At 38.9% G+C, this 17,202-nt stretch overlaps 1 protein-coding gene, 1 non-coding gene and 1 pseudogene across 2 annotated transcripts; 1 reads left to right on the forward strand and 2 right to left on the reverse strand.

Moving 5' to 3' along the window:
• The first annotated feature begins 470 nt into the window (after positions 1-470).
• Positions 471-544, forward strand: TRNAE-UUC. The gene has a single exon. It is a non-coding gene; the product is annotated as a tRNA-Glu (tRNA).
• Positions 545-3,844: 3,300 nt separating this feature from the next.
• Positions 3,845-8,784, reverse strand: LOC113290491 (annotated as a pseudogene).
• A 4,705-nt stretch (positions 8,785-13,489) lies between these two features.
• On the reverse strand, positions 13,490-14,395 carry LOC113333013. Its single transcript, XM_026579534.1, has one exon. The coding sequence runs from the start codon at positions 14,393-14,395 to the stop codon at positions 13,490-13,492; it is 906 nt and encodes a 301-aa protein (XP_026435319.1).
• Positions 14,396-17,202: the final 2,807 nt, after the last annotated feature.

Here is a 17,202-nt window from a genome sequence, read left to right on the forward strand (position 1 = left end):
TGAAGTGGGACGCTCAGTTAAGATCTGCATTTTAAAGTCTGACCATGATGTGTAACAATATGGAGTGCATGATGATGTATGACGTTATTGTCGTATCAAGGGGTGGTAATAGATCTAGAGGTTTATACGATTCATATTTACCCTCCGACTTTGAGCACCCTTCTCACAAACAAAACAACATACATGGAAGACTAAGACGGCCGTTATGTCATGTTTTCCGGTACCATTATAATAGATAGCGGTAACAATTACCGGCATGTCAGCTCCAGCACTTCGCTTGAATTAATAATAGTGGAACTAGCTTAAGCATTTCACCAGTAGTAAACTCTAGCTCCAAAAGTTTATGATATGGGGTCCTTAAAATGTCCAATTTCCAACAAGTCCTTAAAGTCGGTATATTCGGGAATTCACCATCCACCTGGTAACTGTTATTTGTTTGAATATATTATGAATGCACAAGTAGACATCAATCCATTGTAGTTCAGCCCGGTTAGGATACCTGGCTTTCACCCAGGCGACCCGGGTTCAAATCCCGGCAATGGAAAATTTTTCTTTTTTGTTTAAAGTTTTTGGTCATACTACTGATCCCAAAGTATGTACTGTGTCTCATGGTCCACCTTTCCTTTCGGTGTGGATTGGATTTGGTTTTGCCTAGGGGTGCACATACCCTACCCATACCCGCCAATGTTTTAACCGTATCCTACCCTATCCACTATTTGGCGGGTAGGGTGACGGTTAAAAGATTTCTTACCCGCCGTTAAATGGGTAGGGTGACGGGTAAAGCTCGAAATTATCCTACCCTACCCGTCTACCCGCATGATATATTGAAAAGACCAAGTAACCCTTCCATTGTTTTTTTCTCCTGCACATTTTTTCGTTGTTTTTAAAGATATCAGGGGTAAAATATAAACACACTTTTGTTCATCTTTTCTTCAGAGAACTCAACCCCAAATCGAACCATTTACTCTCTCTTTTGTCGTCTGAAAATGAAAAGTGAAAACCCCATTCAAAATTCTCCATTGAAGAAGAAGATCAAAAAAGTCTCATCTCCATATAAGTAATTTGGTTCTAAGTGGTTTCACATTTCTCTAACCCCATCTTCAGGTACTATTCAAACTCCTCAAAAACTGAAATTTCAGATCGGAAATCGATTTATTGATGCTGTTGTTTTTACCTCCGAAACCAAGTAATTCTTGGCGTGTTAAAACTAGTGTTTGATGACTTCGTAGTGTTTTTAACTAGAGTTTACAACGATTGCCAAGAGCTTTCCTCTACTTTCTTCATATGAGTAATCAGTTGAGTAATATGATTTAGGAATTAGTTGAGAAATTAACATGCATGTTAACTGAATGATGAATTTCTCATAGAAATTTAGTTTGTTCCACATGGAGGACGAGTTTCAGTAGGATTCTGTTAGGGATGGGAGCAAAAAGGCAATTGAATGGGATTTAAAAACTCAGGTCATATGTTAACTGATTGATAAATTGTCTCTTCATGGTTGTATAGATTTTCATTAATTCATGACTTCTAGCTAAAACCCATGTCTTTAAATGTAAAAAGTTTTAATGTTTCAAACAATTTCAGTGAGATTTTGTTCATATAACTTTGAACTATCTTAGCATCTTGGCATAGACTGTGTTTAGTAAGTGTCCTGAAATTTGGGTTAAGGGAAGTTGTATTCTGCAATATTTGTTGGATTGACTGTTTTCTGCGTTCTTTTGCATTGTTGTATTCTTTTTGATTCATCAATAGGCAATCACATTTCATAGCGGTTGAACTTTATTTCTCATCTTAACCAGTTCTGCTTTACCAGCGTAACAAAACCCATATCATACCCTCTTCCGTTATTGCATTCTAAACTTCATTCACGTCTGGCGAAGCCTGTAATCTTCTTTAAGAGCCATAACTTTCGAGTTATGAATCTGTTGCACTAAAAATGGATCCATAAGAAAGCTTTTAATAATAGTTTCCATTGTTCCCCTAAAAATGCAATACTATATCGTTGTAGTTATAGAAGACATTAAATCCTCGTTAGCCATATTGTTGGTTAGGCTGACCATCTGGTTCCCTCTGCTGGTCAGTATATAATAGTGGACCACAAAACCTATGCCAAAAAAATACCTGCTTTGTATTTGTACTTCAATATCTTTTTTTATTGGTTACTTGTAGGGTTCCTTGATTGTGATCTTCTTTTTCATGCCAGGAAATTATCCGTATCTATTAAATGGAAGAGAAGAACAAGAAGGCTTTCTGCATTGAACACAAGCTGGGGATTTCTTGTTGTGATCGAATTAATGTACTGCAGCTGAACCGAAGGTGTTTTAGGGCCTAAGAATAAATGGAAGATACTGACGCTTGCATATGGAAAGGAGTTGAAACTAGCCGAAGCAGAGGCTATGGTCGGGTTAGGCCGGAGTGGTCGGACTTCAGGAGAGCCTGAATTTGCAAACTAGAGTTGGTGTTCGGACTGTGCCTGGCAACTTTGCTAGGTATTAATCGTTGGACTTCTTGTGATCGCAGGACTTGATATAAAAACTCGATAGAAGTTTCAGAAAGAGGAGGCCGGACGGGGATTCTTTGGAGGAGGATCGGCCAGAGAGCCGTGAGCAGAGACAGAGAACAAGAGGCCGGAGTTGAACTTGTTCAGAGTCTGAACTTCAGACTTCAGAAAGTCATGGGAAAAAAAACGGTTATACCCGCCACCCTACCCTACCCGACCCGCCAGAGAATGGGTTGGGTAGGATATTACCCGTTTAATGGCGGGTAGGGTGGCGGGTAAAATTTTTATTAACCGCCAGTAAACGGGTAGGGTGGCGGGTATAGGCCATATCCTACCCACCCTACCCGTTGTGCAACCCTAGTTTTGTCGTTCTGGTAATCAGGATTTCAGGGCATAACTATGGTGGCATGTTTAGAGAACGCAATCACATTATAAAAAACAATAACTTTAAAACTCTTAACAGGAGAAAGAAGGTTTATATACCTGGGTTGCTTATATAGCCTAAATGCGTGGATAGTAGTCTTGTGACTGGATTGCTAGTTGGTTTAACACAGACTTAAACTCAACTTTGAATAAAGAGAACAGACAAATCCGAATACTCACTCTCATGATCACTGCTTGGTCATTGTGGAAGAACAGATGTCTAAAGGGAACTTGCCTTATACGGTGCACTACATTAACAACATGGTCAAGCACGTCCTAGAAACAATTTACATGAAGTTTGGTCTCCACCAAAACCTAGTCAGTTAAAAATTAATATGGATGCTTCTTTTGATAATAATACTCATTCATTTGTTATTGGTTTGATCATTCGTGACACGACAGGGAACTGCAACGGCATCAGAGGCAAACACTTCAATGGAGGAATAGACCCAGAACAAGCTGAATGCCTGGCCATGAAAGAAGCTATCATTTGAGCTAGGGATTGCGGCTTCAACAATGACTGCAAAATCTTATGAACTCTATCAGATCCGCCAAACCTTCAGTTCAGTGGATGAATCAAGGTCTTGTAGATGAAATAAGGCATACGTTATCTCTTACTAGTTATATTTCAATAAACCATGTTAAAAGATCGGCAGACAATGTCGTCCATGTAATAGCCAGCTCTAGTAGGTCTGACAGACAGTCTTTTGTTTATTTTGATAACATCCCGGACAAATTTAGAACTGCAATTAGGGATGATCAGCAAGTCTGTCAACTTAAGTTATGAATATAAATCAGTTGTTTCGTATCGGAAAAAACCTAGGTTGCTTATATAGTAAACATTGAACTCCATGCTGGAGGAACTCATGGCTGAACAGCAGATAGAACTTCTCTTCACTATTTATAAAATTGAAACCAATCTGATAGAAAAAATATTTCCTTCAAAGGCATTGGAACACAGTACAATACTCAGATTCTATACCAGAAGCTCAAAAAGAAATCACCAAATAAAAAAAAAAATATATCGCAAAAGAAACTACTAACATCAAAGGAGTATTCTTGAGATGTAAAGAGAAGAGAACCAAGAGCAGCAGCTTAAATTGCACTCAGATGTGATGCATCCATTGACAAATGGCCAAATTTTTTGACATAAGGATTTTATTGATCTCGAGATAGCCATAACTAACAAAAAAGCATTCTGTGTATAAATCTCATTCCCCACGCACCATTTGTTGATACTGACCAACTACCTTTCTAATTAGGGGAAGCAGTCCAATTAGTGCTATCTGAAGTTGTTCTGAAGTATTCAAGCGAATACTTACCTGTCCAGACCCTCTGTTATTTAAGTTGGCACGAGCAATTAAATTCGAACTCCGACCTACAGGGATTTGAGATTGTATGTTACACCCGATTGCTAGATCTCCATGCCAATCCATGACAGAGAGACCGAGAGTTGATAAAGCACGTCCCAGAGGATAATCCTTGTCTCTCAATGTTGCCTCTAGACTGCCACCGTATGCAACATCACCACGACCAGCCATAGCACCACCAGTCATAACCAACCGGAATCTTTTGTTGACAATCAGTTTATCTTCTAGCTTCATTCCAGCAGTTAAGGCATCACCCAGAAGAGTAACTGAAAGACCAGCAGCTGCCTTATTGTGTCTAAAATTGCAAAATTTTGTGTCACTGCGCAGAGTATATGTCATGTCCTTTCCAATCGCCTGCATGTCAAAACCTAGAGAAGTTGATTTTCCTTCCCCATGCTTTACAGAACCAGCTAACTCCATTTGAAGATTGGATTCTTTCTTATCCTTCGTAACCTGGCCAGAGAAAGATACTGGTATCTTTTCCTTCACGACAAACAACCTTTCCACATTAATACCCTCGTAACCAACATCGTGATCCCAGCCATGAGTTTCAAGGACAGGCCTCACAAGCCATTGGTTGGTTGAATCAAGGAACCTATATCTGTGAGTGGGATTATCAGAGTCAAAAGACGTCGGTAGGGCAAAATCTGGCATGGCAACAGGCACGGAAGCTGCACCACCACTTTCTTCTTCTACATTACTGTCATTGAAGTCATTCGGCAAATCCTTGGCCGAAGCCTCCATTTTCTTCATTAACTTCCTTCGTCTTTTCTCCTCCTTCAACTGCTTTTTCATGAAAAGCTTTTCCCTGTATTCTAGTTCATCAAAGTAGGATTTCTGCTGAGATTTGCTCAGCTTAGAAAGCTGGGCCTTCGTCAAACTCTTAAATGGTGGTAACTCATCATAATCCGACTCATCATCCGAGTCAGATGGCTCCTCCAATTCATCATCAATACCATCTTCGTCGCCAAACTGCTCATCAGGCAGTTTCACCTGTGCTCTTGGTTGCAGAAGAGATGACAAGAGGAATGGTAAGGGAGGCGATCTTGACCGAGTTGGAAAAGGTTTTCCTGGTGGAGTGTCTTGCAATTTTAGAAGTGTGTTTGCTTCAGCAAGAATCTTAGAAGCAAAAGAGAGCAACAACAAATGAGGCTTCCAGACCTGGCCATTTGGCAAGACTCTCTGCCCGGCCCTATTTGTTCGGCATGCCGAGTGATTCTCCACTAGTGAGACGGGGTTCATTAGCCTCATGTCCCCAGCAGCCTGGCGAATAGCTTGCTGAACAACATGAGAGCGCTGAGTGACAAACATCTCATAACTAGAAGGAGTTCCATTCGGGCCTTCAGGTGGAGCAGATGCAGCATGCGTAAGAACCACAATTGCATTGAACCAAATCGAAGGTCCAATATTTCTGTGATAGTACGCAGCAAGGCATATCACCAAGATCGCGGGTTTGCATATCCAACCTATCAAGGTACAAAACAATGTCTGGTGGATTCTTCTTGATAAACCGTTTGACAGAATGGAGGATCTTCTCGTTCTGTCGCTGATCTGACCAGCATGGTAGAAGGCCAGGTGTATCAATCACCCGCACCTTTATACCTTGGACTGTTCCCACCACATCTTGCACTTTCTTCGTACCCATTTCAATGCATCTGTGTTGAACTTCACTTCATCAAATATTGAATTGATAGTTGCACTTTTACCCACTCCAGATTTTCCAAGAACCATTATCGTGCAAGAGAAATCAAGAGGTTCCTGATCAGCTGCCTCGAGCTGCTCTGCCATGGCACTCTCGGTCAAAGCTAAATGCTCCAACACGACTTTGGTTTCTCCCTCGAAGCTGCTCAGCTAGTCCAAGCCTGTATAGCACCTGAGCTACTACAACATTGTGAGGAGTCTGCCCAAGCCTGTGTGCGAGTCGCAAGAATTTCACCCTAATATTCTGGAGTTTTTCACGTGTCTCATCATTCTCTTCAGCCTCACCATTCACAGGGTCTTCAACAAGCGGCGCCTGCCTCTGTGGTGTAGCTCCATTCACCCGAGACTGCTGAGGTGCACGAGTAGGCTCCAACAATGGAGCTGCACTTCCTAGGCCAGCAGGACGAGCGGGAGGTACAGTGTCAGCAGGACGAGTGGGAAGAACAGAGGCAGCAGCACGAGCGGGAAGAACAGGGTTGGCAGGACGAGTGGGAAGTATGGGGTTGGCAGGACGAGTGGGAAGTATGGGGTTGGCAGCACGAGTGGGAAGCACAGGGTCGGCAGGACGAGCTGGATGAACAGGATCAGCAGGACGAATTGATGGAGTAGAATCTTCTTTCTCTTGCTTCTTATCTTGTTCATGCTGTTCGGCATCTTTGACCAGAGCCCTCGTTCCCATTTCAGCAATACTCGACTCACCCAACTCTGTAGTATTAAGGTCTTGTTTCTCTTGTACATTTTCTGTACTTGCCTCTTTGGATTCTTCAACCACACTTTGAATTTTTTCTTCCTCTTCCACCATACTAGACTCACTTAAATCTTTAATTTCAGGGTCTTGCTTCTCTTGCTCAATTTCTGCACCATCTTCTTCTGGGTGTGAGACCACAAGTTTTGTCTCCTCCTCGGCTATACTTGACTCACTGAAAGCTTTAACTTCAGAGTCTTGTTTCTCTTGATCATTCTCAACTCCATGCTCTGCGAGATTTTTAACCTCGGGTTCTGTATTTGCCTCCTTTGCCATGATGACCTCACTGGAATCGTTAGTCTGAAGACGTTCTTTCTCTGGCTCATTTTGTGTTTCATGCCCTAAAGACGCCTCAAGGACAGCATGGCTGTTAGAAGCTTCCTCATTACTCTGAACTGAATGCTGAGTCCCAGAATTCTTGCCATCTTTTGTATCAGATTCTACTTCGTCGGCTCTAGTTTCTACAACAGTAGGGAAATTTTCCACGTTAAGAGGATCTTCTTGAGCCTCTGTCGCTTCACTGATGGAATCACCAATGCTGGATGTAGTGTTTTTTATTTCTGAAATCTCCTTCTCATCACTGACAGAAGTATCCTCGTAAGCCATGGTATCTTTGACCTCCCAACTTCTGTCATCTTCACGAACAATCTGTTCATTTCCATGAGAAACATCAGACCCATCAGAATTTACATGGTCAGCATCCAATGATTTTGTAACAGGAGGCTTCTCCACATCCCCATTTTCAGACTTGTCATGGACATCACAACTACCATTCAGATCTTCTTTGACATCATTCAAAGGCTTTTTTTCTTCATCATTTGTCACCTCAGATACTTCCTTCACATCTTCTTCAACAACATTTGGTTCATCTGTCAGAATATCCTTCAGATGACTGTGGTCGTCCATAACTTCCTCCACTATCTCTGGTTCCCCCACCAATTCCTTCTTTTCTTCAGGAACAACTAGTTCTTCCATCTCAGAAACTGCACTTACAGAAGGAGAGCCGACATCAATAGCTTCTTCAAACTTCTCAACTGCATGATCTCCATTAGGACTTTCATCAACTTCCAACACATTCAAATCCCTGTTCTTCTCTACACTCCCATCCCCAATATCAAGAGCCTCATCTGACTGTGGTGTTTGCCGAACATTTATCTCTTCAGGACTACCATCCATCGCCTCTTCAAAAACCTCATCCCCTTCTGAAACATTTCTTTCATGAAACACTTGAATAACATTCTCTGGAATCTTCAACTGAGAAATACCTCCATCAGCTGTCTTCGTTTCCACTACGGGAACAGATTTATCATCGATATCAATACTCTCACCACCACCTCCGTTCTCCTCAATTACATCAGCATCTGCTTCAGAAACAGTCGGTTCAAGAAAAACCTGAACAACATTATCTACTAATTTCAACTGAGAAATTCCTCCATCAGCCGTCTTTGTTATTTCTTCTTCAGGAAGCGCTACTCTATCAATATTCTCAACACCGTTTTCCATCACAGTATTTTATACAGTAACCTAAAAAAACACCAAGATATCACCCAATCAAACTAAGATCTACTAAAACCCTAAAATACGACAACTACGTATTCAAAAACAAACAACATATATTCACCTAAAAATCTAGAAATGCATATCAAACAAGTTTACAGATCTGAGAACAATCGATTATGAGGTTCATTATTAGGGTTTAAAGGAAAAAAAAAACAATCGAAACCAAAATCAAGAAAAGAATCGAATCGAACCTGGTGTTGGTAGAGATACGAGGTGTGTGTATTGATAGAGTGAGTGAAGAAGATCTAAAACCCTCTTCTTCTTCGTCTTCTTCAGCTTCTTGGAGAGCTGGTTTGGTTGGATATATCTAAAAATCTCGTGCTTTTTGACTATTTCTCTCGTTTTTAAGGGTTTCTACTTTCTACTCTCGAATTGAATTTCAAAAAGAGATTCATGAGAAGAAGAGATTTGGATAAGAAATTTATATCGACGGCTAAAATGTGATGTGATATGTTATTGTTTTACGGGGAGTTTGTTGCATCGACTGTGTCACGAGGAAAATGGTCTGAGATATATATTTTCCCGTTTTTGCTAATTTTATGACCATTTTTAATTGATTTTTTAAGAAAGAAAAAGATATTAAACTTTTTAATGAAGACTTTTTATGTTTTTAGTAATATATTCCAAACAGAACCCTGCCGTTGATTGTTAAGTAATTTGATGTGTAATCACTTATATAAAAAATAAAAAAAGTCTTGTATTAAAAGAAAAAAATCTCAAAGAAATGAAAGTAGATCACGTTGTCAACAGGTAAAAATCGATTTTATGTCAGCGTCACAGTAATACGGTGGCAAAGTCACTAAGTGATAATATCAGTAATCTGAATTTGCAACTCACCAACACCAAATTTTTTGCCGGTAGCAAAAAAGAAAAAAAAAACTTCTCAACATGATTGATTTTTTGACTCGGTTAACCATGATTTTGTCAACGACAAAGAAAACTTAGTTAGCCATATTACATCAAGGGGGTCTCTGTTTGCATCGTGTATACGCTTAATTTTTTTGAACTGAATGAATGCAAGTTGTTCATTTGCACACTGGCCTTCTGTTGATTGACGAGGAGTGGGCACTTAAGCCATCGCACAAGGCGATTAGTTGTTCATGGCAAGGATGGGTGATTAGTAGGTGGAAAGCCGTGGCCCGTGAAATAACAGCTGTGGGATCATTTTCAATGCATCTTCTTTACAAATTAAAAAATGGGGAACCATTTTTCTATGATGCCCGCCCCACAATGAGCTCGTGTTGGACGTTGGATGCATAATCTCTACTTGCTAATGCTTACCGAGTGTAGAGAATAGTTTAATGTAGGTTGATGTTACCGTCCAATTTAGTAGTACGTACACTACACGCATAATTCCTTGGATATCCCTCGACTAAAGCATTAACACAACCAAAAGCATACCAGAATTGGTTGGTGATCAAGTTTCGACTTTACTCCAAAAGTCTACTTTGCACTTCTTTTTAGGATGTGCTTGGAATTGGAAGCTTGAGAAGCTCCTTATGTTACCGATTTTGCACGACTCTCATAACCCCGTGTAGGGATCCAGTGTTTTAAGAGTTCGACCGGTAAATCATTGAATCCGGAGGAAAAAACGGTCTGGTTCAATATTGATCCACTAACATATTAAATAACCAGTAAGTCCGGTGAGTCGGATGGTTGGACCAGTAATCCATGAGACCTAGTCCGGTCCAAAATTGGTTTGACACAGTCCTTTCTAAAACGGGCACCTAACTCAGCTGGTCATCCCCGTTTTTCATAATTTCATGCGCTCCAAGAGGTCCCAGGTTCGAGCCCCTAATGACGTAATATTGCAGGAATTAACATGGAAGGTAGAGTTAGCTTGTCCCCCTTGTGACACAATCTCAGCTCCCCATCCGCTTCGACTCACTTGGTTAGGTTACCCATGAGGCTCGTTGGTAGGCTATCACGGCAACATGTTCAATTCATGTAATAGTACGTCGTTGGGGCTTAGCTTGTTAGGCTTCCAACTAGTTAATTTAATACTCTTTATCTAATAATAAAATATATATATATATATATATATATAATGGTACATTGAATCTATACTTCAAATTATTATTTTTATTATAAACATTGAATCTGAATTCATTAATTTTCTTGATTTCATTGAAATCATTGAAACAAAATCAATCAACAATGTACCACCAAATTAACGAAACAAATGTATGTATAAACCTCTCATCAACATCGTCAATTGATATCCATCTATTTATTCATGAACCCTAAATACATAAATTAACCTTGAAATGAAGAACTAGATTTCCGCTTCTTCTACTCCTCCATTTCTCAATCAATCGGGTAAGAGTAAGTAAGGGTATGATTTGATAAATTGTTAGGGATTGCGTATGAGAGTGAGTGGGTTTGGATTATACAGGGGGTATGAAGCAGAAAACAGAAGAAGAAGAATAAAGAAAGAAAATGAAGGACCAAATGAGGATATTCTCAAACTGAGATCTTGTAAAATATAGTAATAATTACTTATTTTATTTTTGGATGGTGAAGCACGAATAGATGAAGCAAGGTCACCTGGGATAGGGGGACACCTGGAAGTTGGCGGAGATGACACAGAAGAAGTTGGCGGAGATGACACAGAAGCAGAAAACAGAAGAAGAAGAAGAAGAAAGAAAATGAAGGACCAAATGAGGATATTCTCAAACTGAGATCTTGTAAAATATAGTAATAATTACTTATTTTATTTTTGGATAGTGAAGTACGAATAGGTGAAGCAAGGTCACCTGGGATAGGGGGACACCTGGAAGTTGGCGGAGATGACACAGAAGAAGATACTATTGGAAATCCGAACATGATATTCTACACTACAGTTTGTCGTTTCTTATGTACATACATATATATATTGACAGGTAAACCACTGGTTAAACCAATTGACCCTGATTCAGTAATTTTACTAGTTTGACCTCCGGTCCGGTTATTAAAACATTGTTAAGATTATTTTGCATGTGAAAATCTACCGTAGTGATTTGTTTATTTTTTAGGAATTATATTAAAGGCTTACCTGCACTAAGTAAGAAAAGCTCAAAGACTGGACTAGATGCAAAACAAACCCTCATCCACTGGCCACTGTACAGAGCCTGAAGGCGACAAAACAAGGAGGCTAAAATTAGATTACAAAGAAATTTTCTCAATTACCCATTACAAAGTTAAGATTAGTACCACTTAGTTTCTCTTTTAGAAGTAAGCCTGGGATTTGACTTGATAAATAACCATGTGGAAATCTGCATTTTCTGAAATGACGAGGGCACTAAGTACACCACAATCTTTTCGATATCAACTTATACGACACACAACTAGCGTGATTTAATATAGACAGAGACTGTCAAGAAGATAGCAACCACAAGATGTACACTTGGGATATAGAATAAGTATTGAGACCGAACTTAACTATAGGGATCTACCCAAGTGTTTTGACTAACGTACAAGTACATCTACTATATTATAACTAAAACAATAATTATAATGAGGAAAGTAAAAAAGCACACAACAAGATTCCTAAGATAGAGCCTGTTATCTTAAGTTGCTTCACCAGCCGGGTGACTTCTTACACTCAACTTCTTTGGATCGTATTCCGAAACAATAAAGGTTTAATATGTATTCGGTAACCGCTCTATTAATCTCAAGAAGTAAATCGTAGATTTATGTTGAGTCAAACAAAGGCTCTTTAAACTAATAAGCTCCTTTGTTCAGTTAGATCAATCCAAGATTTAGATTATCAGGATAATCAGATCTAGGTCTACAATCTATCAGATTCAGATCCTGAAGAATACCACCAAATGATAGATCGTCGATCCACACGACTAGCAATAAGATGTCTATCAATAGATAAACAAAGCTATGTCGGATCCCAGTCGATGAAGTTTGTGCACGAAGTAAATCACAAAGATGATAAACCAATAAGAAATCTTTTTGTCTTCAAATCTTCAATGTATTCAATATATTTTCACAAAAAAACTTGATTCCCCTGTGATCGATCAAGCACAGAAGGAGTCTGTTAATAATGGATGATCACAGGTCTATCATCAAATCTAAAGACAGATATGAACTCCTGTCAATCCTTGATCTAGTTTGAGTGACCTTATGTCAGAAGAGAAGGCTCTCAAGAATAATCAAACTAGGTGCAATCAAGGTTTAACCACCGTTAGTCAACCAAATCAACAATAAAAAATTAAAAACAATGCAAATTCTAGTTTCCCACCAACGGTACTATCTAGACGCTTTTTGATCCCACTGAAGTCTTTAAACTAGCGGATGCAAGAAATTTCGCCCAATTAGGTTACTATCCTCTCTAAGATAATATGACAAGTAATATTATTAGTCGTCTTCCATGGTGACTGCAAAATGAAGTGCATGTGTCAGGATAAGTTTGTCAGAAGAATAAACTTCAATATTTATAGACCAAGATAGACTGGATAGTAAGGAATTTTCATAACCAAAAATATCTAAAGATATGTAATAAACGTCAATTTTTGGTTTTGTCTAAACCAGCTAATATCCAACTAACATACAGAATTTGTCAATGACATCACAACTACCATTCAATCTTCTTTAACATCATTCAAAGACTTTTTCTCTTCATCATTTGTCACCTCGGATACTTCCTTCACATCATCTTCAACAACATTTGGTTCATCTGTCGGAATATCCTTCATATGAATGTGGTCGTCCATAACTTCCTCCGCTATCTCTGGTTCCCCAACAATTCCTTTTTTTCTTCAGGAACAACTAGTTCTTCCACCTCAGAAACTACACCTATATAAGGAGAGTCGACGTCAATAGCTTTTTCAAACTTCTCAATTATATGATCTCCATTAGGACTCCATTAGTTAGCCATGATTTTATCAAGAAAGGGGTCTTGTTATACATCGTTTATACGCTTAATTTTGAACGAATACAACTTCTAGTGATAAACGAGAAGTGGATACTTAAGCTATCTCATGCAAGACGATTAGTTTAGACACTTAGGATTCGATGGCAAATGGGTGATTAGTAGGTAGAAATCTGTGGCTCGTGAAAATAACAAGTGTCAGATCATCTACTTTACTTTTTTTTTTTAATCGGTCAATAATTATTAAGTAAAAAAGCAAAAATTAATTACAAAGCAGATTAGACCAAAACTTTCCAACTGGTCGCAAGGCCATTTAGAAAGAAAAAGACCTATTTGAAACGGAAATAAACCTCACCAGGCCATTCAATTGCTCGCATGAACAAAGTCCTACCCTCATAAAACTTATAGACATATTCAGCCAACAAACACGCTTGTTTGGCTAAAGAATCAGCTGAAAAATTAACCTCTTTATAGCTATGAATGTATCTAATTTTGCTATAAAAATCTCGCGCCATTCTCCACTTTTGAGCCAAGTCCCACAGAACTTCTCCCTTTTGTAGAGCTTGGATACATCTCATCGAGTCCGACCTAATGAAAATTCTCGGCACGTTCCACCTTTTTGCTATCATAAGGCCGTAGATGACAGCACAGACTTCCGCATAAAAGTTTGATCTCCAACCGAGGTTAACACATAATGCTCCAAGCATCCTTGAATTAAAATCTCTAAAAGAAACACCAGCGCCAGCTTGGACTGGATTTCCTAAAGAAGCTCCATCACAGCAGATCATAACTTCACCAACTTCAGGAGGCGACCAAGAAACTTCAATTGGCATTGAAAGTTTACATGATCTATGCTGAACTTTGAAGTAATTCAGTATACACAAATTCTCAACAGTGTTGAACATATACCCCTTTAACCTAATTAAATTGTCGCGAATTACCTGATATACTCGGCCCTTAAAACCCATCCAGTTGATAACCGCACCTTCAAAAAAAACCTTATTCCGAAGTTTCCATAATTCCGTGGTGATTGCCAAATTAGCTACCAGCCACAAGTCCTTAATCATTTTACTACATCCCTTGGCAGCCTTGTATGAGACTACCAAGTCTTCACTTGGCCGTAACTTAAAAATGCCAGCAACCCAAGCCCAAATTTGTTTGCCGAAACGGAAATGCCAAACAATATGGCTAACAGATTCTGAAGCCTTCTTACATATGTTGCACCGAGTTGGCATAGGCTTTCATGTCTTCTTAATCACATTAACTTCAGAGGCGCAGCATTCTTTTCTCCAAATCTTCCAATATTGCACACCCAAAGTAGGATGAATAATGGAACGAGAAAAGAGCATTGCAACCGGTTGATCTTCAAAAGGTGTTCTAATTGCAGCCTTGGCAGACTTCACAGAAAAAATACCTTTGCTATCCAAATCCCAAATTTTATAATCATTTCCTCCATAAATTATTGGAAAGTTATCCACATCAATATTACACCTAGTCATCAAAGCACGAGTTTTAGGCGGAATCACCCAACCTCCATCAACGATAAGATCACCTACCTTGGACTTAATATCATTTGGGCCCAAAGAAGTAATCTGAAGCCTTTTTGCAATCGAAAAATCACCACACCAATTATCAAAAAATAAGGATGTATTCGCACCATCACCAATAATAGAGCGTGTATGTCTTTGCACAAAGTTGTACACCCACCGAATTCCAGGAAAAACCGTAGATCCCAGTTTATAATCAATCAAATTCCCATTGAGTTTGAAATATTTTTATCTCAAAAATATAGCCCAAGTCTTGTCTGAATCACGTATAGAAATCCATAACTTCGTCAGCATAGCCATGTTCACCATAGCCAAGCGTTTTATGCCCATGCCACTTTCACGTCTTGGACAACATAAGTTGTCATAAAGAACAATAAAATATCTTCGTTTTTCCGCATCACCAGACCAAAGAAAATTTCGAATGGCCCTCTCAACTTGCTTAATAATCGTAGCTGGCCATTTGTATACAACCATTGAGTGAATAACATAACTTGATATAACTGAACGAATCAAAACCAAACGCGCTTGAAAAGATAAAAGTTTACCTTTCCAACCGACAAGTTTATCCATAATCTTCTCAACCACACCTCTAACATGTATGTGTCAAATAATACCATGCTTCAATTGAATTCCCAAATACTTGTCCGGAAATAGAGCTCTTCCCATGCCTAAGAAATTAGAGATAGCAATTCCTCGAGAAAGTGTGCCACCACCATAATAAAACTTGCTTTTGGTACGGTTAACATACTGTCCTGATTCCCTTTGATACATACCAAGCATATTCATTAAATTGTGCAAACAATGATGATTACCTCTGCAGAAAATCAAGATATCATCTGCAAATAAGAGATGAGTCGGAGCCACGCATTTCTTGCTAACCATAACGTTCATGCTTCTATTAGCAAACAATTTCGAGAGATTACGACTTAAAATATCTTCAATAAGCACAAAAATCAAAGGTGAGAGAGGATCACCTTGGCGTAAGCCCCTAGTGATGCTAAAGAAACCTTTCAGACTGCCATTGATTAAAATAGAAATCCGAGCCGAATGGAGGATGTTAAGAATCCAAGAACACCAATTTTCCGAAGACCCATACTGACGAAAAACTCCAATTACGAAATCCCAACTTACTGTATCAAAATCTTGAGCAATGTCAAGTTTGAGGCCAACATTCCCATGCTTCCTTGTTGTCACAATTTCATTAACTAACTCTGAAGCCAAAACGATGTTCTCATGAATATTTCTTTCCTTCATAAACGCAACTTGCTCTTCAGAAATCAATTTGTTCATCACCGTACCAAGTTTGGTAGCCAAAATCTTGGTAATGATTTTGAAGAAAAAATTACTCAATCCAATAGGCATGTAATCCTTGATTGCATCAGAAGCATTATTTTTTGGAATGAGCACAATAAAACTAGAAATAATGTCATTAGGAATTTTTCTTATCGCCCAACAATTTGTAATGGCACAAAAAAGATCACTTGAGATAATATCCCAACAATGTCTGTAGAAACAACCTGAAAAACCATCTGGGCCAGGCGCAGAATCACCTCCCAAGTCGAAAACAACCTCTTTTATTTCCTCCATAGTCGACATTGCGTCCATAAAAGCACTTTCAGATGCCGACATGCTTTCATGTTCAATATCAAATAAACTTGGATCAATATCAGTGGTGCCACCATTAAACTTGTCCTTGTAATAATTGACTATATAGTCTTTTATTTCATCCTGTAAAAACAAAGTAGAGTTAGTGGAAATCTTAAGTTCTAAGATTGTATTTTGGCTCTTCCTCATCCGAATACTACTGTGAAAAAATCTAGTGTTTTGATCGCCATCCTCCAACCAAGTAATTCTCGATTTCGTTTTGAGTTGAACAGCCAGGGTCGTACGAACATCATCAACTTTTTTTTTTTTGCCTCCATTACCTTATCAAACTGAATTTCATTAACGGCATCAAAATCCAAAAAATCATTCTCGGGTTCAAACTTTAGTTCAGCCTGCTTCAAATGGAATTTCAAATCACCATAGACCGTTCTATTCCAAACTTTTAGAGCTTCCTTCAACCTTTTTAATTATAAAAGGTGGAATCGGTTTTTTTATGATCTCCGCCCACAGTTTGCTCGTGTTGCATGTCGGGTGCATAATTTATACTTGCTTATACAGAGTGTAGAGATTTCATCAGTGATAGTTAATGGGGGTTGGTGTTACCGTCCAATTTGGTAGTACGTACATTGCACGTATAATTCCTTGGATATGCCTCGACTAAATCATTAACACAACCACGAGCATACCCGAATTGGTGGGTCATCTTAGAATTGGAAGTTTATTTTTCAAGTTTCGAATTTACTCCAAAAGTTTATTTGCATTTCTTTTTTAGGATATTCTTGGAATCGGAAGTTTGAGAAGCTTCCTATCGAATCTCATGATTCCTTCATCTTAAGAGTCCAGGACCATGAGAACCTACAATAGTGTCAGGGGCGTAATTTGTGCCAGGC

This window comes from Papaver somniferum, chromosome 1 (assembly GCF_003573695.1).
Source record: "Papaver somniferum cultivar HN1 chromosome 1, ASM357369v1, whole genome shotgun sequence".
NCBI classification, from domain to species: Eukaryota; Viridiplantae; Streptophyta; class Magnoliopsida; order Ranunculales; family Papaveraceae; genus Papaver; species Papaver somniferum.

Excerpts from the sequence above, each read along its gene's own strand:
- LOC113333013 (XM_026579534.1), bottom strand. The coding sequence starts at position 14,395 with ATGCCAACTCGGTGCAACATATGTAAGAAGGCTTCAGAATCTGTTAGC.